General features: G+C 48.3%; 1 protein-coding gene and 1 non-coding gene across 5 annotated transcripts in view; both read right to left on the bottom strand.

Annotated features, from left to right (window-relative positions):
- Positions 1–26973, bottom strand: part of SLC35F3 (solute carrier family 35 member F3) — a 416096-nt gene that overhangs the window by 112299 nt on the left and 276824 nt on the right. Inside the window, exons 1-2 of one of the 4 annotated variants that reach the window (XM_043477111.1) lie at positions 23406–23471; positions 1664–1988 (exon numbers count right to left, since the gene is read on the bottom strand). In XM_043477111.1, the coding sequence (XP_043333046.1) occupies positions 1664–1988; positions 23406–23424 (344 nt within the window). In that variant the 5' untranslated portion in view covers positions 23425–23471. Of the gene's footprint in view, positions 1–1663; positions 1989–21064; positions 21439–21989; positions 22335–23405; positions 23472–26973 lie in introns of those variants that run through there. The other 3 variants (XM_043477109.1, XM_043477110.1, XM_043477108.1) reach the window with 3 other exon arrangements.
- Positions 15319–15390, bottom strand: TRNAG-UCC. The gene has a single exon. It is a non-coding gene; the product is annotated as a tRNA-Gly (tRNA).

Consider the following 26973-nt stretch of genomic DNA (forward strand, 5'->3'; position numbering starts at 1 on the left):
GAGAGGCAGTAGCATACTATCCTACTCTGTTTAAAGAAAGGCAAATTCCTAATTACAAACTGAATACACTCAGGGCTACTTTATTGTTAATGCATTATTTACTGAATATTTGCTTTTCTCTGTGACTAAAAGCAGGCCATTATTTCTCTCCTGACTTTGGGACAATCTGGGGCTCTGTTAAAGTTTCTAAATCCATCTGTTTCAGTCTGCTTTTAGCTGTTGTTCAGAAGAGGTACATTAAGTGCCTCTAGAGTGATTTCTGGCTGGGCCATGAAGCCACTGATTTAAGTCAACACTGACAATGCCCCAGGCCTGGGCTCCGGTTCTGAGTCCCAGGCTGCCACATGCCTGTCTCCAGAACTTGCTCCCAGTCCTTTCCACTAAGGGATGCTGGTCATTCCAAGCTCACCAGTGCTCCTTCCTCTAGAAAGAGTGCTCTGACTTACCGCTTGGCCTTTTAAAGGAGCCAGTCCAAATTATCTCGGAACATTCAAAAACTTTGGTGCCTCACACCTCCAAGTTGAATTAGACATTGACAAAATGGTAGAATCTCAGAAAAAAAAATTCTGATCAGAGTATAACCTTCATTCCTAAAACATCTTTACTCCTCGGACTCAATGATGTTTTTAGCTACCTTGCAACTTCTAAAGGCAACTTTTCAGACCGGGGCTGAAGTTTGAACCAAAGGGTAAATGGGACATGGTGACTGTATAGGGGGTTTGGTGGGGTGGAAGTAAGGGGGTGGGGTGGAAAGAAGGCAGTGGTGAAGGAGTGAACAACCCTCAACTTCCAAATTTTTTTCCACCTCTGAAGCTGATGAAAGATAAATTCCCCAGGCCCACCTGGTCACCTTGGCCAGTATTCTTTCCTGTTGTTGTTTTTTTTTTTTCTCCTGAGTAGATCTGATTTGGGCCAACAGTAAGGTCCTTGACATAGTCACAGAGGACCTCAGCTTTGGGAGACCATGAGATCTAGGGATGGGCATAGATGATACCCCAGGGCCAACACTAAGCATCTGATTCTGGAGGAGGTTGGAGCACCCTGCTGTACACTGTGGCAGAGGGCTGGCATCTGGACTTCTGACCTTTTTTAAAGGGAGGTCATATCAATGAGAAAATATGCTTGCATAAATACAGTCAACAGAGTTCAGACAATGCTTTGACGTTGATGGCAACACTGCCAGATATTCAGACACCCCCTCCAACCACATAATCAAAAGAGGAAATGGCTTGTGTCCAGAGGAAAAGAGTAATCAAGTCTTCGCCATGAGCATCCGCGGGGTCGGGAAGGTAAGTTACAGGGAGTAGCCACTTCACCTGGCTCCATGGACCTATCCTCAGCCCAGTCTGAGGAGGATAACAGAGCCATACAGTTTTCCCGTTTCTACCCCTTCTGGGGACTTACCACAGCCCATCTCTGCAAGCTGCTGCCTTCTCCTGCCTACTAGAAAGGAGTTCCTAGGGCTGAAGGGCTAGAGGCAGAGGAAGGCTGTTCACCACTTCTGAGGGGAATGAATTCCGATCCTGGAACCTCACTAAGGCAATGAGTGACACGGTGACTTCTCCCTACTGTGTCTGCTGGCCCCTCTCATCACCCGCCCGGCAGCATCAGCGTTCCGGAGAGCAGCCCCATGCTGAGCCAGCATCCCAGCGGAGGTGCCTACCTGTATCTCTGCTTCACTGACTGCTTCTCCGCTGACTTGCAGATGTGCCCCGCGTAGTACAAGGGGAAGAATAAAAAGTTCCAGTTGGTGGCAAACCACGTCAGGGTGAAGGGAGCATCGAACTTCCTGAAGGTCAGCTTGGCGAGCTGCGTGGCGCCCGCCCAGGAGGCGCACACGCACAGCACCACCGCCACGCCCCAGAAGATCTTCTTGAGCTGCGCGCGGGAGCATCTCCAGCAGCGGCGGCTCGGTCTCCCACCGGCCTCGGTCCCCGCCGGCGCCTGGGCCTCCGCCGGGCCCGGGGAGTCCCGGGGGCGCTCCTCCCCTGGCGGCAGAGAAGGGAGAGGTTAACTGGGGCCCCGCACACCTTCACGTGGCCAGGCTGAACGGGGTTGGGGTGAGAGGGATGCCGAGAAGGTAACCGACCCCCCATTGCTATTGTTATTGCCACCCTGCGGAGGAGGGTTGGGGAGGGGGATGGGGGGAATGGGGGCCTGGAGGCAGCTTCCTGAAACAAAACTTGAAGACGTTGTCTCTGGTTTTCTTATCCTCTAGAATTGTTGTTGTTGTTTAATCGCCAAGTCGTGTCCTACACTTCCTCTAGAATCCTCTAGAAGCTTGAACCCCAAAAGATGGTTCAGCCGTGGGCTGGCAGCATCAGCACCACCCCCAGCTTGCTGGCAATGCGGAATCTCCAGAACCCCGGCATCAGATGGTGGATTTCAGCAGGTGATCTCTGTGCACACCTGGAGAAGCGGAAACATTTCTCCAGGACGCAGAGTGGCTGAAATGTTTTTCCAAATATTTCACCAATATTTCAGCTCACAGGGACTGATGTTCAGTCCCAGCGCTGGGCAATGCTATGGGCTGGGATTCCCTCCTGAGGAGGTCACAACATTGACCTCTAGAAGCTCCCGTTACAGTGACAGAAGCTCCTCCGTGCCTGTCACTTAAGGGCAGTGACAGGAGCTCCTCCGTGCCTGTCACTTAAGGGCATGGATGCCAACAGACTCACTTTCTTTTGCATGTAGAGCAAAAACAGGTTGTCCTGGAACTTCCCTGGTGATCCAGTGGCTAAGACTCTGCGCTTCCAATGTAGGGGGTGTGGGTTTGATCCTTGGTCTAGGAACTAAGATCCCACATGACTGTGGGGTGTGGCCAAAAAAAAAAAGAAGAAATATATATCTGTCACTTGTTGGAAAAGACCCTGATGCTAGGGAAGACTGAGGGCAAGAGGCGAAGGGGACGGCAGAGGATGAGATGGTTGGATGGCATCACTGACTCCATGGACATGAGGTTGAGCAAGCTCTGGGGGATGGTGAAGGACAGGGAAGCCTGGCGTGCTGCAGCACATCATGGGGTCGCAGAGAGGTACGACAGGAGTGGATGAACAACAACCCTCTTGCTCCTCTATTTGCTCTTACTGACTCCTAGCTGATGGCCGTCAGTCCCACTGTGAAGTGTTACTTAAAAACCACAGCCTCTGGCAGCTGGTGCTCTGAAAGCCCTCGGGCGATCTGCCGGAGGGCCGTGTGACTTCTGGAAGCCAGGCTGCAGCAGCACTGTTCCCACAGACCATGAGAAAACGGAAAAGGCATTCTCTTCCACTGTTTGGTTTCCATTCATGATTGTGTGCAGGTCAGTCAGCTGGAAATTTAAACAGAACTGTAACTTGTGTAAGGTGTGACCATGGATGGGGGCGAATTTCCAAGAGATGGCCTACTTGCCTTTCATATGTTCAGCCAGGCACTCAGCTGAAAGAGGGCAGAATCTACAGTGGTGCAGGAGATGGGTACAGAGTATATTGGGGTCAAATGGTACTCTATGGACGTTGTTTAAACTTAATTGTAATTTTAACAGCTCTAATACTATGAAACCAAGTTTTATATATTACACTGTCTGAAATATAATAATTCTTTTAAAAATATTTATTTACTTATTTGGCCATGCCAGATCCTAGTTGTGGCACTCAAGATCTTGGTAACTTTAAATGTAGCATGGTAGCAAGTGAAAACTCTAGTTTCAGCAGCAAGGATCGAACCCAGGTCCCTGCATTGGGAGTGTGATGTCTTAGCCACTGGGCCAAGGGAAAGCCCCAGAACTATAATAATTCTATGAGGCAAAATTCTGATTCAAGGTAGCCTATTATATGTTGTTATTATTTAGTCACTAAGTCACGTCTGACTCTTTGCGATCCCCATGGACTGTAGCCCACCAGGCTCCTCTGTCCATGGGATTTCCCAGGCAAGAATACTGGAGTGGGTTGCCATTTCCTTCTTCAGGGGATCTTCCTGCCCCAGGGATTGAACCCTCGCCTCCTTCATTGGCAGGTGGATTCCTTACTATTGAGTCACAGGGGAAACTCCAGCCTATTATATAGGTGTTAGCTAATCGTAGCATTAATTGCCGAGTCTGGCTGTATCTCTCTTTTGTGTTTTTTTGGCCATACCACACAACCTGTGGGATCTTAATTTCCTGACCAGGGATCAAATCCAGGCCCTCAGCAGTGAAAGTGCAGAGTCCCAATCACTGGATTGCCAGGGAAGTCCCAGGTTGTATCGCTTTTAGCCAAGGGTAATCCAAACTCGATGGGCATGAGTTTGAGTAAACCCCGGGAGTTGATGATGGATAGGGAGGCCTGGCGTGCTGCGATTCATGGGGTCGCAAAGAGTCGGACACGACTGAGCGACTGAACTTAACTGAACTGAATCCAAAGCCTTTGTAGCTGGCCAAGGAGAGATAAAATGTCCTTTACTGATCCCAAATCCTTGACACCATCTAGTAAATATATTGTGCTCCTGTACCTGCTTTATTAATATTTATTCTTCCTCCTCCTCTTTCTTTTCATGTGTGCATATATCTGAGTCAGAAAGTACTTGGAAAACCACATGCTTGACCACCTCTGAGCTTCCAACAAGTTGTGTGTTTCTGGCATGGGCTGCAGAGAGGGGAGAAGCAGAGGGGGCAAAAGCAAGGAAGATCCCTCTCCTTCTGCCTGATACCCTTCCACTAGGACGTTGTGACTTTGTTCACAGTGAATCACTACAACTTCCATTTTCAGATAGAAGCACACATGTTTTAGTTTGTACACTAAGTCCCTGACATTTGGGGGTGAGCCTCTGCAACCCGTCACCACTGAGTGTTCAAGGAGTGTTAGGGTTGGGAGATTCCTTGACCACCAGCATCAACTATCAGAAACTCATACCAAGAAGATAATTACGGAGATGAAAAAAAAAATGTCCACATAGAAAGGAAATGCAGTTTCACAGTACGAACTGGCCATTTAAGAATAGAACCTAGAGGAGGCTGAAAAAAAATTCAGGCTCCTAACATGTTTTTTCATCCAGTTTTGCATTATGGCCAATTAAGTTTGAAAACTTAAAGAATGAAGCTATGACTGATGCTATGCAGTGTTACAATGAAGGAAAAAAAATCACCAAATCATGTAATATTGTACTGTTAGGACTTCCCTGGTGGTCCAGTGGTTAAGATTCTGCCCTCCAATGGAGAGGATGTGGGTTCAATCCCTGGTTGGGGAAAGATCCCACATGCTGCGGGGGAGGGGAGGGAACCACCCAAATAAACAAAACAAATTGAGCTCATAAAAAATATAAAATTAAATTTCTCTTTTAAAAAATTGTACTATTAAAATGTCTTTATATATTTGGATTAAAGAAATTATATCCAACTTTTTAACTTCTCTGGTTCATTTGACCAGGGCATATTGATAATACACACACAAAATAAAGACATTCTGAACTCTATTGTTAAAAAATAAGATAGAACTATGTTTCCCTAAGTATAATGCAATTAACAGGTACAGAATTATCAGAAAGAAGGATCCCATGATCGGAAGTTTGGAAAACAGGTTCTTTTGCTACAGGACTAATAGATGTAGTAGATTTCCAAAAGGCAGCTAGAGAATGTGTGCTTCCCATATTATTTCAACATAATACCTGTGGTAGGACTGGGGTCCCCTAGAATATACTTTTGGAAACACCAGAATAAACCATAAAGAATTAGAGGTATTCAAACCCAATACATTGCAAACTTTCCATTTCATGGCCCGGAGTCTCATATAGTGATAAATCACTTACCAATTTCATTACCTCACTCATTCCTAATACTTCTTTTAAACTAGACCTACCTCATGTAAACTCAAAATATTCTTTACAGAATCATTACAAAAGTATTTCATAGTATAAATAAAAACAATGCACTGCATATTCGAATCTTAGTACCTAGACGTATCACTGGACATTATGCTGCATTTTCCCCAGCAAAATTTGTATCTTTGCACAACACATACACATTCACACACAGCAAAACTGGGATTATACTGTATTTTTGGCCAGCAGTCATCTAACCGGATGCATAAGAGCACATATTTCTAAATCTCACAGGGCTGCATACACTGCAACACATCCAAGGAGCATTTCAGTCTGCTAAGGAAGTTACCCTGAAGCATCCGTCCTGTGCCAAGAACTTTGGGTGGTCAATAAATAAATATAAAACATGATCGCATCCTGCTCTTCAGGAACTTGCAGTCTATCTGGGAGTGACAAAACAGATCTATGAAAGAGTTACAGAACAATTACAAATGGAGAAATTTTGACTGTAAGGCAAACTCTGAAGAGAGTGACACCAGTGTGGCTGTGATCCCAGAAAGATCAGAGGAGGCAGAAGCTTGGCTTGGGTCTTGCAGGATAGAAAGGATGAAGAACAAGAGAAGCAAAGATCAGGATCAGGACCTGGTCTGCCCCCAGAGTGGTGGGGAAGATGGTGAGCTCTGAAATCCCCACTGCCTTGTGCCACTGCAATGCCCAATCTTGCTCTGGCCAGATACACAGCAGGAGAAGTTGCCAGGCTAGCAGAAAAGACTTCAGCAAATTCAGATTTTGGAATTTACTTTTTCTAGGAAGTAAATATACATGCCCCAGTGTCCATAACAAACAGATAAAATTAAAGAATAAAGATAGAATGACACAATGAATTTGGTTAGCAGACGTGTTTATTCTCCCGTATCTGAAAGGCAGCAAATGCATCCCATCCCATGCTACCATTCTCAAGGTCGTTTTCAGCAGCTATCCAACTGATGCTAGATTTCAGAAAGGAAGAATGACACGGAGGGGGCCAGTTTCCCCTTTCAAAGTCCTCTTGTATACTCCTGTGCAAGAAATTCTGATTTATTTTCTCTCCCCTCCTAAATTACAAGTGACTCCTCTGTACCAGTGACTTCTTGGTCACAGCAGCACAAGTAACCAAGTGTTTGTTGTCGCTACTTATCACCCCTGAAAGGGCACTGCAGAGTGTCTCAAAGAAATCAGGGCTGAATGAGCCTCATGCTGCATCCTGTCTCAGCTCCTCTGACCATGATGACACAACTAAAATACTCTTTATGACACCCTTACTCGCCAACACCCCGTTCCCGCTAACAAGCCCTCTAGTTATGATCTTGAATTGGCCATCCTAACCTTGCACTTGAGCCAAGGGTTCTGGGCTCAGTGCAAAGGCGATGATACATTTTGACCCCACGGGTGTACTGACAGATGTGGTCATCGTGGAGTCATGCATCTCCCTTTGGCTGTGTTGTTTCTACACGTCCTGTTTACACCACTTGATTCACTCGAAACAGCTGGGGGACAGGTGGGCGTTTCCCAATTACTGTCACTGGAGCTGCTTCCACTGAGCATTTTGGAGAAAGGTATGTGTGTGTGTAGGGAGAGTGTTCTCTTACACACAACGCATATTCCACGGCACGCTAAGATATAACCATACCTGTGCGTAAACTTCCATCCTGAGCTGTGTTCATCCATGCTAAGTTGCTTTAGCTGTGTCTGACTCTTTGTGACGCTATGGACCAGAGCCTTTCAGGCTCCTCTGTCCATGGGATTCTCTAGATAGGAATCCTGGAGTGGGCTGCCATGCCCTCCTCCAGGGGTCTCCCTGACCCAGGGGTCGAACCCATATCTCTTCAGTCTCCTGCACTGATAGGCAGGTTCTTTACCACTAACATTACCTGGGAAGCCAATGATTATTATAATATTATATATCATAATACAATAACAGAGTGGGTTGCCAGTCCCTTCTCCAGGGGATCTTCTCGACCCAGGGATTGAACCCAGGTCTCCTGCATTGCAGGTGGACTCTCTACTGTTTGAGCCAGTGTTCACTGTCAGGCAATTTACTGGAACCATACATTAGTCCTACCTGCAAAATCACGTCTGATACTTCTCTCCTACAAGGGATCTAGAAAAATCTGCACTCTTCAGTCAAGCAGTACCTAGAGGCTGTGTCCCTACCTAGCAGAAGGAAACTCTTGGAGCTCTGGTTCAGTGGCTAACTCATTCTGGGACCCAGGCAAGTCCTCTGTCCCATGAGGTGTCCACTGTTTTATGCTGAGAAAATTATGAATTGAGGGCTTTTTAGGTTTAGTTAGTGAAAGGCATTTCTCCAACAAAAAAGCAAGAAAATTGGAAAATCACTCACTATAAATCTCAAATTCCCATAAAATGGCTCTTCCAAGCTTCTGAGAGAACACAAACAGTGACTTCTCTAGTGGTCCAGTGGTTAAGAATCCACCTTCCAATGTAGGGGATGTGGGTTCAATCCCCAGTCAGGGAACTAAGATCCCACTGGCCTTCTGCTTGACAACTACTGAGCCTGCAGGCTCTAGAGTCCGTGTTCTACAACTAGAGAAATGTCCACACGCTGCAACCAAGACACAGCACAGCCAAAAAAGATAGAGAGATAGAACACAAATACTTCTTTCTTGAGGTCCCCTAGAAAAAGAAGACCCATGTTGACTCTTTCTCTGAAGAAGTAGCCAGGAAGTTCTGTACTTAGAAAGTGCAAGAGTCACTGTCTTAGGGATAAGGGACTCACAGCTGGACTCAAGGACAACCCACGGGCTGGCCTGGGCCCAGCCTCCTGGAAGTGGAGGGCTTATCATCCTGAAGAGAACAGGAGAAGAGACGGCCCCATGACACCTCCATCAGTAAGATCTACATGGTTAATTTTTCAAAGTTGTTTTTGAGGACTAATTTTCCTAACTGTAAAATTCACTTGTTTCAGAAGTGCAATTCACGATTCTTAGTACATCTACAGAATCGTGAATCTATCACCCCATCCAGTCTTAGAACACTTCCATCATCTCAAAATGGGTCCTCATGTGTGCTCTGAAGTCACTCCCCAGCCCCCTGCCCCCATCCCAGGCAACCACAAATCTTCTGTCACTACAGATTTGCCTACTCTGGTTTTTTCATACAAATTTGTCGACTTTTCCATCTGACTTTTTACTCGGCATAATGTATTTGAGGTTCCTCCATGGCACTTACGGCATGCATCAGGAGTTCATTCTTTTTACAACTGGATAGTAGGGCGTATGGCTAGTCTATATTTTGCTTATCCAGTTATCAGTTGATGGCCAAGGGTACAGTTTCTAGTTCTTTGGCTACTGTGAATAACACTGCTATGAACACTCATATATTCAGTAAGTCCCCTACATATGAACCTGCAAGTTGCAAACTTTCAAAGATGTGAACATGCGTTCCATCAATGTCAGGTGTGAGAGACATTGCAGCCTGCCCTCCGTCTCCTATTGCTGACGATCCTTCAGCTCTACCATCTCCCACCTCCACTCCCTCCTCCGGGCAGTAACTCTTCTTGCCTGTTCACTCGATGCCAGACCCTGTATGCCAGCTGTTATCCTGTACTACTATACTTTTCAGGTTTCTGTACTGTAAGGTTAAAATGCTTTATTTTTGTTTGTTTTTATGTATTGTCTGTGTGAAAAGTATTATAAGCCTATTACATATTACAGTACAGTGCAATATAGCACATTGTGTTAGTTGGGTACCTGGGCTAACTTCGTTGGACTTAGGAAAAAATCGGACTTAAGAATGCACTCTCAGAACAGAACTTGTTTGTATGTTGGGGACTTACTTTAAGTCTTTGTACAGATATGTTTTCGTTTCTCTTAGATGGACTAGTTAAAGTTTTAGCCAGTTTACTGACACGTACTGTGAGGCATAAGGCAGACACACCCCCTTTCCTAAGGGAGCTTGTCTGTCCAAGTGTTGGGGTTTACGGTATCCACGTCGTAGATGGGTCAATGTCTCCAAACTGACCCACACAAGACACAATTGATGGCTGCTCTGGGAACAGAGCCCCTACCCTTTTCTTTTTCTGGATTGCCCAGGGAAGAGGGCTTGATGAACGATTTTCCCAATTGCTGATCACTGACGCATATATCCTTTCAGGGCCTCGTCACCCAACGAAACAGCTTTTATAAAATCAGGAGCTTGGAAGAAAGCTTTTGTTTATGGCCATTTGCAAGTGTAATTCATCTCCCAAATATGCAGTTTGGGTTTTGTTTACCTCATCTACTCATTAAATACTTGCTCAGTGAATTTGCGTGTGACTGTTTCTTTTAAAACGTGGTTTGGAGGGAAGGGAAGAAAAGGCTGCCACATGTGTAAGGCCACCCCAGGCCCTGGGTGTCCCCAAAGAAATCCTGATGTCACACATCCTGATGTATGATGCCCACCTGCACTTGTCAAACTATCTGTTTGTATTCCTGGCCTCTGGGTCAGAAAATATTCCCACTATTCATGCATGATGAAGGCTCAGTCACACTCCTGTCTGGCAATGGGCCCTGGGAAAGATGGACTCCACAGATAATTAAAGCTGACCCTAAGTAAGGGAGAAGAAGAGGGCACAGGGAAGCAAAAGGCAAGTGACGAGCTTTGTTGGTTTTTTTTTTTAATTGTTTTTAGACTGTGTGGTCATGCCATTGCACTGCTTGCAGGATCTTAGTTCCCCAACCAGGGAATTGAACCCAGGCCCTTGGCAGTGAAAACGTGAAGTCCTAACCACTGGACCCCCAGGGAATTCCCCATGTGACAGTTAAACATACAGTATATATGCTCTCTGCCAGGAGATTACACACCTTTTTTCAAAACTTGCCTTAATGTTGGCAGAGTATGACTATTCTTCCTTTGCAGGACAGCTGAGGGTCTCACAGTTAGTTTCCCAAGGTCACAGAGTAGTGAGGGGCTGAATGCAGTTCCAAGCATCTGTCTGACCCCAAAGTACCCAGAGGAATGAACAGCACGCCTTATTCTTCCCTTTGGAAGTGATTGGTGCTGACCACCCTGGTCACATCTGCCAATCACTAAAGAGGGGCTTTAAGTTTTCAAAAGGACAGACTCTATTTTTAAATTTGAAGCATCCTGAGTGTGTATGGAAATCTGGGCTGGGGTTCACCAACATGAAATGAAGACTTTTGTGAGCTGAGTGTCTATGTCCTCCTTCAATTTATACATTAAGACTGTAATCTCCAACAGCTGCATTTGCAGTTGAAGCCTCTAAAGTCATAATAAAGGTTAAATGAGGTCATAAGGGTGGGGCCCTGATCTGATAGGGTTGGTGGCCTTATGGGAAGAGAGACAGCAGGGAGCTCATCCTGTGCACATAGAGAGAAGCTGAATGAGGACACAGCAAAGAAGTGGTTGTCTATAAGCCAGGGAGAGCACCTCCACCAGAAGCCAACTTTGCCTACACCTTGATCTTGGACTTCCAACCTGCAGAACACTCAGAAAATAAATGCCTGTTAAGTCATCCAGGCGGTGGTACTTTGTCATGGCAGCCTGAGCAGACTGGCCTGAGGGTGTTACAGTGGGGAGTGCACTGTGCCTGTGAAGGTGTGAGGCACAGACCAAGGGCTGTCACAGTGCAGGAAGTGGTGACAAGCTGTGGATGAGTATTTATTGTGATAACTTCTTAGAAGAAATACCGCCATATCGTAACCAAGAGAAGACTGAAGAGGCGTGTGATATGGCATGCTAGACAGCATCCTAGAACAGAAAAAGATGGTAGGTAAGAACCAGAGAAATCTGAATAGATATGAATTTTAGTTAATAATAAGGCATCAATGTTGGCTCATTAATTGTGATAAATGTATCATACTAATAGAAGATGTTAATAACAGAAGAAACTGGATGTGAAGTGTTTAAGAACTCTCTGTACTCTTTCTGCAACTTTTCTGTAAGTCTAAACTGTTCTAAAATAGGGCATCCCCGGTGGCTCAGTGGTAAAAAATCCACCTGCAGTGCAGGAGACATGTGTTTGATCCCTGGGTTGGGAAGGTCTCCTGGAGAAGGAAAGGCAACCCACTCCAGTATTCTTGCCTGAAAAATCCCTGGAGAGAGGAGCCTGGCAGGCTATAGTCCATGGGGTCGCAAAACAGTCAGACACGACTTAGCGACTAAACAACAACAATTCTAAAATACAAGATTCATTAAAAAAAAAAAAAAAAGAAAGGAATAACTGCCATGGATGACTACATTAGAAATAAGAGGTACTCCTCTGAATTGCTTAAGCCTTTGCTGTAATTCCTGGAGATTAACATGTAGAGATAGATGACGACATGGCAGCTGCAAAGTTGTTTTTAAAAAACAAAATTATTTCCCTGTTGTGAATACAGAATTGGGAGGTGAAGGAAGGCTGCTTTTTAAAAGGGGGTGGAGCTGGTTGACGGCAGGAACTTCACTGGAAGTCCCACCTGGCTGCAGCGCCAGTCTGAATCAGCCCCAAATCTGGCCTGCTCCTCGGCCATCATCACCACCTCTGAGAACAGACCCTAGTGCTGGCCCTTCCGCCCCACTCCTCACATCCTTAGAGGTCCCCAAATAACTCCCAATATCCAAACCACACCACCTCTTGCAGGGGATTTAAAACAATTCTGGAATGTTCACAGCCCAAAGCAAATATGACTTCTGAGAAGGTGAGTGGATACAGGTAAGCTTGAGATAATGCCCTTAGCGCCTTGGGGGAGGGAAGAAGCCACCTTGGGAGGGGAGCCAGGGCCTGTTTGGATCTGTGGTCTGAAGACACCTGGGCTGGAAGGGATCAGTTTTAATCCCTGCGCCTGCCAGTCGTGGCCTGTTAGCCTCCAGAGTTCTACCGCCTGCCCAGGCACATCACACCTCTGTTCACAGCAGGCATTCACCCCGGAAAGATCGGGGGATATTCCTGCATTGCTGGGACCCCCACACAAATACCAACTTATGTACACACTCCTCTTCTCTAAGTCTGTGTGGTGGGAGTCAGGTTGTTGTGCCTCACAGGGAAACGGGGGTTATAGGAAGGCAGACTGTGTGCAGCACAGCCCCCAGGAAAGAAGGGTTACATGGAGTCTCCTCCTCTGAAGGGGAGCAGGGAGACAGGGCGATATTTTAACAGGTGGCCTAGGCGGTTGCACAACTCATCTTGATGCACAAAGCAGTCTTCTAGAACATCCGGTTCTCAGCAGAGTCATGTAACATCCATCTCTAAGGCAGGACTGAGGGTGCTTGTTCAAGGACCCAAGTGCGGTGAACTTAAGGTTTCAAAAGTCCTCCTTGGCTTCGCTCCACCCCTCTGCCTGGGCTGAGGGCGATGGGCTGAGCGCATCCCAGGCAGAGAGGCTTTGTTGTGGAAACACCCAGGCCAGCTCCAGGCAAAGCTGGAAATTTTCATACTCCTCTTTGGGGTCTTTCTAGACCTCTTTCTGTACCCCCATCATGGGGGGCTGCTGTCTGGAGTCCATTGCTTTCCTGCTGCTGAATATTCATAGAAACTAAGTGCTCATTTAACTTTTCTTCCTCTTCCTGCCCAGATGCCAAATCCCACCCCTGAAACACACACACACATGCATGCACACATGTACACACATATACACAAATGCAGGCATGCACATACACACAAGAACACACACATACATACAAGCACACATACACACACACATGCACACACACGTGGGGCTTCCCAGGTGGTGCAGTTGTAAAGAATCCACATGCCAGTTCAGGAGGCACAAGTGACCCAGGTTCGATCCCTGGGTCAGGAAGATCCCCGGAGGAGGAAATGACAACCCACTCCAGTGTTCTTGCCTGGGAAATCCCATGACAGAGGAGCCTGGTGGCTACAGTCCACGGGGTCACAAAACAGTCAGACAGGCCTGAGCGTGCATGCACGACTTCCTCTATGAAGACACATGCGTGCACACACACACACACACACACACACACATCCACACACACACACACAGGTCAAATTTCTGACTTGCCCTGGGTCTTGTTCCCTCAGTCTTACTCTCCGATAGTAAAGAGATTTCATCAGATAAACCAGTCCCTGCTAATGAGTAAGCTCCTTACTAGACTCATAGACTCTTCCTGCTGAAACAGCCATGGAAGATCTACTTTAATCCCCTTTCTTTTCAGAAAAGAGAAGCCCAGGCTCCAGGAGGTGAGAATTGGCTAGCAGGGAAGCAGGACATGAAATGCCAGCATCCTGTGCCCACAGGGCGTTCTTCCTCCACACTCCCCTTCAGTGACACGGTGTCTTAACCAGTGAGAATGGATCACTTGCCAAAAAGGCTTTTAAGAGTTATATCTCTCCTGGGCTCTCCCACACAGCTCCTCCAAACCCTGTCTCACCTCTGTGAGCCTTCGTCTCCATCCATCATTTCTGGCAGATGGTGCCACTTCGTACATTACGGAGAAGATCCAAGTCACCAGCTCAGGTCCTCAGCTTCCCTCCCCAGCAGCCGACATTTCTGAGGTCTTTGATCTCATCTCTTCCCTTCCTGCCAGGCTAACCATCCTTTCTCTGGCTGGGTCTGTCCTCCCAAGCCCTTCTGCCTCCAGTTTCTGCTGCCTCAATCACACTCTCCTGGGGCAACTCCAGACCTGCCCCAGCACCAGACTTCTTCCTCCAATTTACAGAAACATCAGCTCTCCCTAGGGCTTCCCAGGTGGCTCAGTGATAACAAATCTGCTTGCCAACCAGGAGATGCAGGTTCGATCCCTGGCCTGGGAAGATGCCCTGAAGAAGGGAATGGCTACCCACTCCAGTATTCTTGCCTCGAGAATTTCATGGACAAGGAGCCTGGCAGGCTATAGTCAGTGCATGGCATTGCAAAGAGCCGGACACAAGTGAATGACTAACATTTTGACCAGCCCTCCCCAAATCTCTCCCCTTTCCCCTAAAGAGAACTTAACTCCCCTCACCTCTCTTACTGACCAACACCTTTACTGGCCTCTGCTTTTCTTCTCTTTTGCCAAACACTCACCCCTTGCAATCTGGTTTGTGGACCAGCAAAACTGTTTCTATAAAACTGTGTCATGGGGTCCAGACGTTAGGACTCTATGCTCTCACTGCCAAGGGTGAGGGCTCTATCCCTGATCAGGGAACTAAGATTCCACAAACTGAACAGTGCGATCAAAAAACAAAACAAATACTGCTTCCTTTGACCCTATTTGATACCGCATCACAATTTCTCCTTCTTGGTTTTCTTCCTGGGATTTCCATGATGCCCTTTGATCTGGGTTCTGCCTCTTCCATCTCCCCAGTGTCTGTGGCCAGCAGGCTTCTGGGCCAGCCTGTTCATCCCCACAATGCCGTCTCCCACCTGATTTGTTACTTGGCCTTTACCACCTCTTTCTCCCAGGCCCTTGCCTCCTACATGTGACACCTGCACTCAAAGGCCTCACTCTCATCTTGTCTAAATTTGTCCCCTGTCTCCCTAGCTGTGACTGCCAATGACATCTTAATCTTTAATTATTTTTATTTAATTTTTTGGGGGGGGCCACATCACTCGACTTGCAGGATCGTAGTTCCCTGAACAGGGATCGAACCTGTGCCTCTGAAGTGGAAGTGCAGAGTCCTAACCACTGAACTGCCAGGGAATTTAAAGCATCTTCATCTTTAGAGTCCTCTTGGATGACCCCCTTTCTGCTCTCCTACTTCAACTCTGTCTGTGATATACTTGACTGTTTTTGATTCTACTCTAATTCCTTTATAAATATTTATTGTGATTGGTGAAATCACCTTCATGGTTCATACTGAACATCTCAGCCATGTATCCCAGACTCAGACGGTGTCTCCCTTCTCTTCCACAGCTCCCTCTTCCTACTAGTTACGGCCGACTCTCCCAGGCCCGGAGTTCGAGAGGCCCTCCAAGTTTGCCTGTGGCCAGCCTTGACCTTGGACCTTCTTCCCCTGACTTCTTTAGATAACGTAAGCGCTGTCCCCACCAGACTCCCACAGGTCTCGGCCAAATGCTACCCTCTCCTAAGCCTGCATCTTGGTCTGCAGGGCCACCTCTGCCTGGAACCCCACGTTCCTACCTCCCACCTATGGCACCAGGGCTTCCGTAGTGGCTCAGATGGTAAGGAACCCGCCTGCAATGCAGGACACCTGGGTTTGACCCCTGGGTTGGGAAGCTCCCCTGTAGGGCATGGCAACCCTCTCCAGTGTTCTTAGCCTTTTCTGGTGGCTCAGACAGTAAAGAATCTGCCTCTAATGCAGGAGACCTGGGTTCAGACCCTGGGTTGGGAAGATCCCCTGGAGGAGGGCATGGCGACCCACTCCAGTATTCTTGCCTGGAGAATCCCCATGGACAGAGGAGCCTGGTGGGCTACAGTCCATGGGGTCACAAAGAGCTGGACACGACTGAGCAACTAATAAGCATGGCACACGATGACACCGGAGGGCAGAGGCGTGGCCTCTACCATGGTGCTGCGATCATGCTCCCAGAAGACCAGCTTGAAAGGATACATAATCATCGCCTGGAGTTCAGTGATGAGAAGGGTTCTGAGACCACATCCAGGCTCAGCAGGAAATAAGTGTCCTGTTAGATTATGCCATTTTGACAAAGCAAGGGTAAGAGTGGCTATCTATGTCCTGGCCAAAAGTGAGCTTCAGGGATTTCCCTGGCAGTCCAGTGGTTAAGACTCTGTACTTCCAATGTAGAGGGCCCAGGTTCCATCCCTGGTAGAGGAACTAAGATCCCACATGCAGTGGGCACGACCAAGGAAAAAAAAAATTACCTTCCAACATGCAATCTTTCTTTGCGACATTTCTCACTTGTTTGGGTCAAGGATTATAACTGGCTCCTCTTGGCATCTCCAGTAATATCTGGTTCCTTCTCTTGAACATATTAGGTAACACACTGGATCAATACAGGAGTGATTTTTGTCCTTGACGTTTTAGGTCTAGAGCGATCCAACCTAGAAAACATTTTGGGCATGGGGACCCTTTGGCAGTATACTTCTCAAGACAAGAGGCTTCTAAGGTTGACCCTCAGGGCTGCATGTCGCTGAATAACAGTCTTATTCCTTTAATAAAAACAAAGGAGGTGGCTTCCCTGGCGGCTCAGTGATAAAAAATCTGCTTGCCAATGCAGGGGACACGGGTTTGATCCCTGATCTGGGAAGATCACACATGCCGCGGAGCAACAAGGCCTGTGCACCACAACTATTAAGCCTGGGCTCTAGAGCCCAAAGACGCAACCACTGAAGCCACATGCCCTAAAGCCCAGGCTCCACAACCAGAGATGTCACCACAATGAGAAGCCCACATACTGCAACTAGAAAAAAACCCTAGAATCAACAAAGACTCAGCACAGCCAAAAAGTAAAATAAATGAAAACATCTTTTAAAAAACAAAAAACAGAGGGACTTCCCTCGTGGTCTAGAGGTTAAGAATCCACCTTCCAATGCAGGAGACATGGGTTCGATCCCTGGTTGGGGAACCAGGATCCCACATGCCTCAGGGCAACACACCACAGCAAGCAGCCCCGGGCCGCAACAAATACCTAACACAGTCACAAGTAAACAAACAAAGGAGCCAGATCAAGGCTGGGGGAGGCTGAGACAGGCTGACTGCCCTGAAGCAGAGGCAGTAGTAATACCAACAGTAGTGGCCCTATGAGCCGTAGCAGTGGTCCAGACCTCTAAGTCACATTGTGATGGGAGGAAACAGGTACTGAGCACTGACAAAGTGCCAGGCAAATATGCACGTGCAGCCTGGCACCCTTGCTTTTTCCTTTTTTTCTAATAGAATTTTATTTAAAAGAATTTTTTATTGGCCATGCTGTGGCTTACAGGATCTTAGTTCCCTTACCAGGAATTGAATCCAGGCCTTCTTCAGTGGAAGCACAGATTCTTAACCACTGGAACACCAGGGAATTGACAGTACCCTTGATTTCTCATCACATAACTTCTATGAGTGAATCCCCAAGCCTCAGTTTCCTCATCAGTAAATTGCAGTAATAATGCTTCCTTCTTTTGGAAGGCAAAGAGATTATGTAGCCATCTTCCCAAACAAAGTGCCTGCAACCTATCGATAACGCTCATTAGCAGGAAACTATTACTCTCATTATTACAAGAGACAGATCATCACCCTCATTTCCAGTTGAAAGAACTGATTCCCAGAGAGCTTTAATCATGAAGCCAAAGTCACTTGGCTCAGCAGGAGAGGTGGGCCCCAAACCCAGTCCACTTACAGTCCACATGTGGCCGTGGCGGCCTCTTGGGGGAATTTGCTGTCTTGTTCTCAGCCATTAATTCCTGCTGACTGTAATTTTATTGAACATGAATTAGTTGGTTGTGAATACAGATGATCCAAGTAAAGATGCGTTACTGATCAATATTCAGTGTCTGTGTCCAGGGGAAACACCAGGAAAGGAAGATAAAAAACAATACAAGGTGTGCCGTCAGACAGGAGAGATGCCATCAACCTGGCTGGAAGTCCCTTTCAAGACACAACTCCTCCCGGAGCCCAGGGGCAGTCCCCTTCTGCTTTCCAGCAGGCCCTGTGCACTTACCCTCCCTCTGCCTGAACCGGCCTCCCCTCCCTCCCGGCCGGACAGGTTTTCTCACTTCAATTGCAAGGACTCTACCTCAGAAGGCTTCCTCCACAGAAAAATATCCCCCTCTGGGAGGCCTCCTCCTCCTCCTCTTCCTCCTCCTCCTCAGGATAACCTCCTCCTCCTCCTCTTCCTCTTCTTCCTCCTCCCCTTCCTCCTCCTCAGGAAAACCTCCTTCTCCTCCTCTTCTTTCCCAGGAAGGCTTCCCCTTCTCCCTCCTCCTCCTTTTCCTCAGGAAGGCCTCCCCCTCCTTCTTTTCTTCCTCCTCAGGAAGGCCTCCTCCTCCTCTTCCTCCCCCACCTCCTCCTCCTCCGGAAGGCTTTCCCCTTCTCCTCTTCCTCCTCAGGAAGGCCTTCCCCTTTCCCTCTTCCTTCTCAGGAAGGCCTTCCCCTTTGCCTCTTCCTTCTCCTCATGAAAGCCTCCTCCTCCTCCCCTCCTCCTCCCCACGAAGGCCTCCTCCTCCCCCTCTTCCTCCCTCTCCTCAGGAAGGCCTCCTCCTCTTCCCCCTCCTCCTCCTCAGGAAGGCCTTCCCCTTCTCCTTTTCCTCCTCAGGAAGGCCTCCTCCTCCCCCTCCTCCCCCTCCTCAGGAAGGCCTCTTCCTCCTCCTCTCCCTCCTCCCCCTCCTCAGGAAGGCCTCCTCCTCCTCCTCCCCTTCCTCCTCCTCAGGAAGGCCTCCTCTTCCTCCTCAGGAAGGCCTCCCCCTTCTCCTCCTTCTCCTCAGGAAGGCTTCTTCCTCCTCCTCAGGAATCCTTCCCCTCCCCCTCCTCAGATTATCCAGTTATCAGTGTCCCTGCAATTCTCTGTCCTCAGTTCTGAACCAAAAACTTAAACTTACTACCTTGTACTGGATTACCTATTCATTGTATGGGTCTCTTTCCCACTAAGCTGAAACTTCCTTCAAAGAATGAAGGGAGCATTGCTCCTATTCACACTTTCAGGGACACAGAGCAGGATCAGGGGAGATATCTGTGGAGTAAATGAAGTCATCTTGTCCACCATCCTGTGCTTGAGTTCCACCAAGAGTTGTATTTTCTATTTTGGTTTTATATGTACCACATGCTGGGGCTTTCCTGCCTCCCCTTAGAAGACACACCACACAAGCTAATAAATATCCTTTGCTGGCTGCCTTCCACCACTGGAGCCTGTCTGCCATCCACACAGAGACAGCCACAGTAGGGGGACCACCTTATCCTCTGCATCCAAGGCAAAACAAAATGATTCAACACTTCCAAAACAAGCACGCAAGATGCAAATGGTTTCAAAAAATAGACGCCAAACCAAATTGAACACAAATACCAAGGGAAGAAAAGCAGACAAACAGAAAGAGCTACATGGAAGTCTAGGCATACCCAGGGCAGGTTTAATTAGCTCTGCCCTGCAGACTTTTTCTGACACACACACAGGTGTCCTATACAAAAAGGAGGCCTTCTAGTATCCCTAGAACTCTGCAGATGCTTCCAGATACTTCCAAAATGTCTAGATACCCCACACATGTACTCTTTGTGAGAGCAGCAAGAAGGTTCACCAAAGGTGTGAGATAGTCTGTGACTGGAGGATTGCCAAACATTTATTAAGCACCTACTATGTGCCAGGCATGTGCCAGGTGTTGTCGCCTACCTACCTACTGACCTGATTGCATTCATTTCCCAAAATCCTCTGAGGTAGATTGTTAGTTCTGTTCTACAGTTGAGGAAACTGAGGCTCAGTGTTTATGATTTATACACTGCAAAGGGGGAGTCTTGATCCCCTGAGCTGTCCGATTCTTAGTTTAATATACTTCCCATTATCCACAGACATCTATGTGCAAATGTTAATTAAGAAACCAAACCTGGGCTGTGCTAGGTCATCCATGGGAACAGTAGGCTCAAGGCTCACCCGGTAGTAGCCCCAAGGGACTTGGGGGAGGGAACCCCCATTTTTACTCCTTGAAGGCCAACCCTAGGCCTGGCTGGAGGGGGGGGACCTCTGCCTAGCAAGTCACCCTTGACCTCTGCACTACCTCTGAGGTCACAGTGCCCAGCTCCGGAGGCCTCGCCATTCATGCCCAGCCTGATTCCGAGTGCCCCCTGGGAGGTGTCCTGCCCAAGGTGGTGGTCCAGCCTGGGGGAGGTACCCCACAACTAGAGAGCAGGGCCGACCTGTTTGACTTAATCAATGAAGACACAGCCACTTCCCATGAAGATCCCATGAACAAGAAGACACTTCCAGCTTCTCCAAGGGAAACAAATATCCAACTCTTCCCCTCCCCAACTTGCTTATACCCCTGGGCAAGATCCTCGGGAAGGCTTGAAAATGCAATGGGGAATGGCTACCCACTCCAGTATTCTTGCCTGGAGAATCCTATGGACAGAGGAGTCTGGCGGGCTACAGGCCACTGGGTCGAAAAGAGTAGGACACGATTGAGCGACTAACACGTTCACTTTTTTTCACCCCCGCCCCAGAGGTAGCACATGCACTAAATTCAGGTGTAGGTCACTCATACCAAGTCTTTCTTAAAATTGGGAAGGGGGAAGGGAGAGACAGCCATGTGCAGGAAAAAAAACCCAAAAATCCCAACAATCTTCTAAAGGTAGGAAATGAGAAATAGTTAAGTATTAAGAAATATATAGAATATACGAAATTGTAAGTTGCAGGTTAGTGCAAAGTGATGTTCTGAAAAGCATGGCTTTTGGTTCCAACAGCTGAGATGCCATTCCTGCTTCTCCACCTACCATTGCAGGTCTTGGACAAGTCCATCCACCGTTCTGGGCCTGAGTCCTCCTCTCTAGTGGGGGCAATGGTACCAGGATGACTATTGGCAGGTGCCCTGCCAGCCTCCTCTCCCTCTGATTCTCTCTCTCCTTGTAACAAACAAGAGCTCGGGAGGGAATACAGGGTCCTCAGAAACCATCACACAGAGGTCCCGGCTCCCAGCTCCAGTCACAGGGGAAGAGCAGAAGCCAGGTTTGCACTGGGATCCTTAGTTCAGGCTCTAGAACGAGAGGTCTGCTTTCCTCAACCCGCCGACGGGCCCTCCGCAGCCCTCACCGGGCCTAAGGAGACTCAGCCAGTCCGCCTCGGCCTCCCGGGAGGAGGAGTTGGGGGCTGAGGCTGTGTCTCTCTGCGTTTCCTCCTTCCCCCATAGAAAGGCAAGGTCCTCTTTACTCCAGCTCAGTGCCCGCTGGGTCTGAGTAAGGTTGCTCCCCGGAGCCGCTATGGGTCTCTGCCTCAGGTCCCCTGAGTAGGGGGAAAGCAACGTTTTCCAGGCTGCTGGTGGCTTTTCGCTCACCTGCTGGCCCTGCCACGGAGCGGGGCATCGCTTGGCTTGTGGGCTGAGGAAGGCTCGGAGCGCTGGGCGGGATGTCTCCGCCTGCGGCAGCCAGCCTTCTCTAAGCTACGCCTCTGGTCTGCCTGGGGGCGGGATGGGTTGAGCCGGGGTGATGCTTCCAACCCAGGGGACTCCGGACAGGCCTCGAAGGAGCTGAAGTGCTGGACAGGAGGCAGCCGGGTGGGCAGCCCGCAGTCCCCTCCCTGCAGCCTCTCGGGGCAGCCGGGTGAGCGAGCCTCCACCTCCGGAGGCGCGCGGCGCTGCCCCAGGGGCACAGGTAACAGGGAGCGAGGATCCCCGCTCCAGGCCCCGCCGCCCCGGTCCGTTACCTTCCACTTTGGTGAGGGTCAGGACCGGACTGTTGCAGGCGCTGAGCGGGGCCACCCGGGCCGAGTGCTTCTTCATGATGAGCCGTCAGCCTCCTTGAGCGCCACCGCCGATCGCCTACATCCTGGGGCCGGCTGGAGCGCGCCTCGCGGGCCCGTTGGCCTCCTCCGGGGAGGAGCGCGAGCTGCTGGCCGCCCCGGCCCTGCCTCCCGGGGCCGCCGGCCGGGCTCCCGTCGCCGCGCAGGGCTCACTGCGGCGGCCGCCCCGCGGAGCGCATGGTCGCCGGCCGCTCACCCACTCCGCACCCGCGTGCACAGCCTCCCGCTCCGAGGTTGCCGCAAACTCCAACGTCACGTACAAGTGCACTCCCCGCTCCCACCCCGCGGGCTCACCTGCTCCGCCCCCGCCCAGTCCCGCAGCCCGGCTTCCTCCCACGGAGCTCGGCCCGAGGGTTGCCTACGGTCGGGGCGCCGAGCCGGCCCGCAGCTCCCCGGCAGCCCCTGTCCTTTGCTGAGACCAGCGCACGGGCGGCGAGGCCTTGAGAACTTAGCCTTAGAGGTTCACAAGTTTAAACAGGGAGCTACAGACTTCGGATGGGGAGTTAGCCTCCTCCCTGCGCAAAATCCTGAATTACTGGTTTACAAGAAGAGTCAGAAAAAAGCAAAGTTTTCCCCGGCTGGCATTAACTTCTTTGGAAGTCTGGGGGCACGTTGTTATTCTGCCTGATCCCCTGGACAGCTCTTTTTCCTTTTGAGGACGATGCCAAGTCCAGAGAAGCAAGGCTGCCCCAAGAAAACAAAGGCTTGGGACTTCTGCCCCTGCCCTGGTGCCCCAGTCCTGAGAGGTCCGACTCCCTGGGAAGCAGGGAAGGCTTCCCTGCTGGGCCGAAGTGGCCCAGATCCCAGGTTTCTGCTGCAGCTTTCACCTCTGCAAGCACTGGTCTCACCGCCCCCACTCTGACCCACTGTAAGCTACTGGCCAAGGATGCTTGATGAAAAGCAATGACATCCCTCTTGCATCACTGGCTGGGCGATCCCTGAGTGACTACCCGGTCCCCAGGACGTTTATCTCATGATAGTGCATCATCACAGGTGCCCAGCCATCATCCTTGTGGAAAGGATGCACAGGACTTATGTGGTCCAGGAACTCTAAGGGGCTTTATGGGCATCTCATTCACGCAGGCCCAGCCATCAGTTTTGGTCTCAGGCTCCACTGGGAATCGGAAGACTCCGTGCTGACTCCAGGTGGGTTTTGTTGTTATTGTTAAGCCCTCACCTCCCACTCTACCTGGTTTCCTGTCACCAAGTGGATGTTCCACTCTATCGTGTCATTTTTATCCCCCATCAGGGTAACTCAGTGGCATGGCAGAGGTGGAGAGGGGTCTTACCACAATCCGGTTTCCCTGGCCTGGAACCTACCGGGTGTGTCTGCTGACATCCACCTTCATGCTCCCAGATCTCTGGTGACATCCACCTTCATGCTCCCAGATCTCTGGTGGAAGTGGTTCCTACCAGTTGCTTTTGTAGGGTTCTTGTTATTCACTTGCCCTCTAGAACTCCCAAAATGAACAGCATGACTGCTGGGTCTCCATAAAAGCCAGGGCTTCCTGGGTTGCTGCCTCATTGCTATAGCAAAGGAAAGGCCCTCTAGTGGTGGCCTTCACACTATGCGCCTTGTCCCCAGGACCCTAAACATGACACCACAGTAAGTCAATAAACCATTCACTTCTTTGTAAAAATTAAGCACGAATAAAACAAACAAACAAAAAGCAAACCCAAGACTCGAAAAATCTCATCTATTAAAGAAGACCTTTCAGCATAATATTCCCATGTGTTGTTTCATCAATCAACATTTGCTATATACACAATAACTAAACAAAATAAACATCACAAATAAAAATAAATAAATAAATGCCATAATTTAGCCATTTTATGAGCACTATGTATCAAGTACTGTGCTAAGTGTTTTACATAAATCACTTCGTTTTCTACTCACAAAAGCTCTGCAAAATTGTTGCTACTTAGTTTTACAAATGGGGAAACTGAAGCTAAGAGAAATGAACTAAAATGTCCCAGGTCATATAGTAACCAGCTGAGAAGGGATTTATTTATTTTTCCATTTATTTTTCAATGGAGGAAAATTGCTTTACAATGTTATGCTGGTTTCCGCCATACAACAACTTGAATCAGCCTTTTACACATATCCTCTCCCTCTAGAGCCTCCCTCCCCTCGCTGCATCCCCCCTCCCCCGGGTCATCATAGAGCATCAGGCTTGGCTCCCCGTGTGAGAGAGCAAGTTCTCACCAGCCATCTATTTTACACGTGGTACTGTATCTATTTGATGCTACTTTCTCCATTCGGCCCACACTTCCCCCACTGTGTCCACAAGTCTGTTCTCTACATCAGTGTCTCCATTTTTTCCCTTGAGCAACTCTGAACAAATCAAAAGCTTACACTTACAACTGCTATGCTATTCTCTTATGTTACAAAATGTAAAAATTCCATGTAACTATTCCAGTTGAGGTGGGAGACACAGTAATCTGTAATCCATTTCCTTTCATTTGACTGTGGTTTTAGAAGAGCTCATCATGCTCATGCTTGTCTGGACTGTCCAAACTCATTTTGCTGCACAGGTCACAACCAAAATGTCCAATAAGTGTCTGTCTAGCTGATTTTTTAGTTATCTGTGCATGTGTGTGCACAAAGTCACTTCAGCTGTGTCCAACTCTTTGTGATCCCATGGACTGTAGCCCACTAGGCTCCTCCGTCCATGGGATTCTCCAGGCAAGAATACTGGAGTGGGTTGCCATGCCCTTCTCCGGGGGATCTTTCGTGACCCAGGGATCAAACCCACATCTCTATGTCTTCTGTACTGGCAAGCAGGTTCTTTACCCATAGCGCCACCTGGGAAACCCTTTTAGGTATGTATTATCTATTTATTGCAATCTTATGTATAAATCAAATAGATAATTAAATATTACTAAATACCCTTGCCATTAATTTCACTCTAGGATGTTTTGACACCCAAGAGGTCATCACCTCCCCGTGGCTTTCAATTTCTGCTTATCAAAGAGGTGGTATGGTACCAGTCCTCACTTCCTCCCCTTAGTTTTAGGCATTGAGTGTTTTTCTCTATTCAACTCTCTCAGCCTCTGTGCTCCCTCACCTTGTGTTTCAAATAAAAAACAAACTTCCTCCACTCCTTTTAAAGATATTATGTTTATTTATCTTTTTGCCACACCACCAGCTTGCAGGATCTTAGTTCCCTGGCCAGGGATTGAATCCGTGCCCTCTGCAGTAGAAGCTTGATTCTTAAGCACCAGACCCCAGGGAAGCCCCCTCCACTTCTTTTTAAATCAGGAGGCCCTGCTGCTTTCCATAGGAACACGGATACTCCTCAATGCACATCTTTTTTGGGAGTAGGTGTGATGCATGTGTGCTAAGTCGCTTCAGTTGTGTAAACTCTGTGCGATCCCATGGACTCTAGCCTGTCAGGTTCCTCTGTCCATGGGATTCTCCAGGCAAGAATACTGGAGTGGGTTGCCATTTCCTTCTCCAAGGATGATGGGGATGCATATTTAAAAACTCACATACATAAAAGTATTCTAGAAAGTTAACTGTGTACTGGTGTATGAGTATAAACCAGTATCTTAAAAATTGTGACAATTTACAACTCTGTGCTGGAGCTAGGCTATAATGATCTAATTCAGCGATACCTAGAAAATCACCAAGTTTCCCACTCCACATGCAAATCTCAAATTACCAAAAAAAAAAAAAAAGTGCTAATAATTCTTTCAACAACAACAACAAAGAGACATGATCCTTGAAATATCAATGGAAACAACTCTGTATAAACAATATCCAGGCCAGAGGATGGATCACGTGACCTCTCTCCTTCTTTGGAGGGTATATTGTTGATTAGTCACTAAGTCCTGTCTGACTCTTTTGCAACCCCAAGGACTGTAGCCCAGCAGGCTCCTCTGTCCATGGGGTTCTCCAGGCAAGAATACCAGATGGGGTAGCCATTCCCTTCTCCAGGGGATTTTCCCCACCCAAGGGAAAGTCCTCGGGTCTTGAACTCACGTCTCCTGCATTGCAGATTCTTTACCACTGAGCCACCTGGGAAGGCCCTTTGGAGAGCATGAGTGGGAGCCAATGACTGAACAATATTATCGGGCATCCACCTGTCTTAAATTTAGTTACAGGGATTAATCCGAAAGCAGATCTGGGATGACATTTTCCAGGTCATATTCATTAACAGATCTCCCTTGCCACCTTCTAAAAATGTATGCTTCACTCATCAAAGTCAAGCATTTCGTCAGCTCTGCATCAGACGGCTGCTGTTCTGACAGAAGCGCGTTCTTTGTCTCTGACCCCTCTCTTGTTCGTGTTTCTGTTTTCCTCAATGCGGTGGAGGGCGTGGGATAGTTAATGGCAGTTTGTGGCAGCCTGGTATGGTGTACTCATGGAGAATAGATAGTCTAGCTTCTCTGCTCTATTTTGTTTTTGTTTTCTCCAGTGTTTATCCTTTTATTTTTTTAACTGGAATATGATTGCTTTGCAGCGTTGCTGCGTTAACATTGTACAGCAGTGTACAATGAAGCAAATCAGCTATATGCATACATATATCGCCCCCCTCCTGAATCTCCTCCCAACCCCTCCCAGCCCACCCCCCGAGGTCATCACGGAGCACCAAGCTGATTTCCCTGTGCTGGACAGCAGGTTCCCCCTAGGGACATATATAGATGCTTTTGAACTGTGGTACTGGAGAAGATTCTTGAGAGTCTCTTGGAATGCAAAGAAATCAAACCAGTCAATCCTAGAGGAAATCAACCCTGAATATTCATTGGAAGGACTGATGCTGAAGCTGAAGCTCCAATACTTAGGCCACCTGATGGAGCTGACTCACTGGAAAAGACCCTGATGCTGGGAAAGATTGAGGGCAGGAGGATAAGGGGATGGCATAGAATGAGATGTTTAGATAGC

The sequence above is a fragment of the Cervus canadensis genome, chromosome 8 (genome assembly GCF_019320065.1).
Source record: "Cervus canadensis isolate Bull #8, Minnesota chromosome 8, ASM1932006v1, whole genome shotgun sequence".
Taxonomy (NCBI): Eukaryota; Metazoa; Chordata; class Mammalia; order Artiodactyla; family Cervidae; genus Cervus; species Cervus canadensis.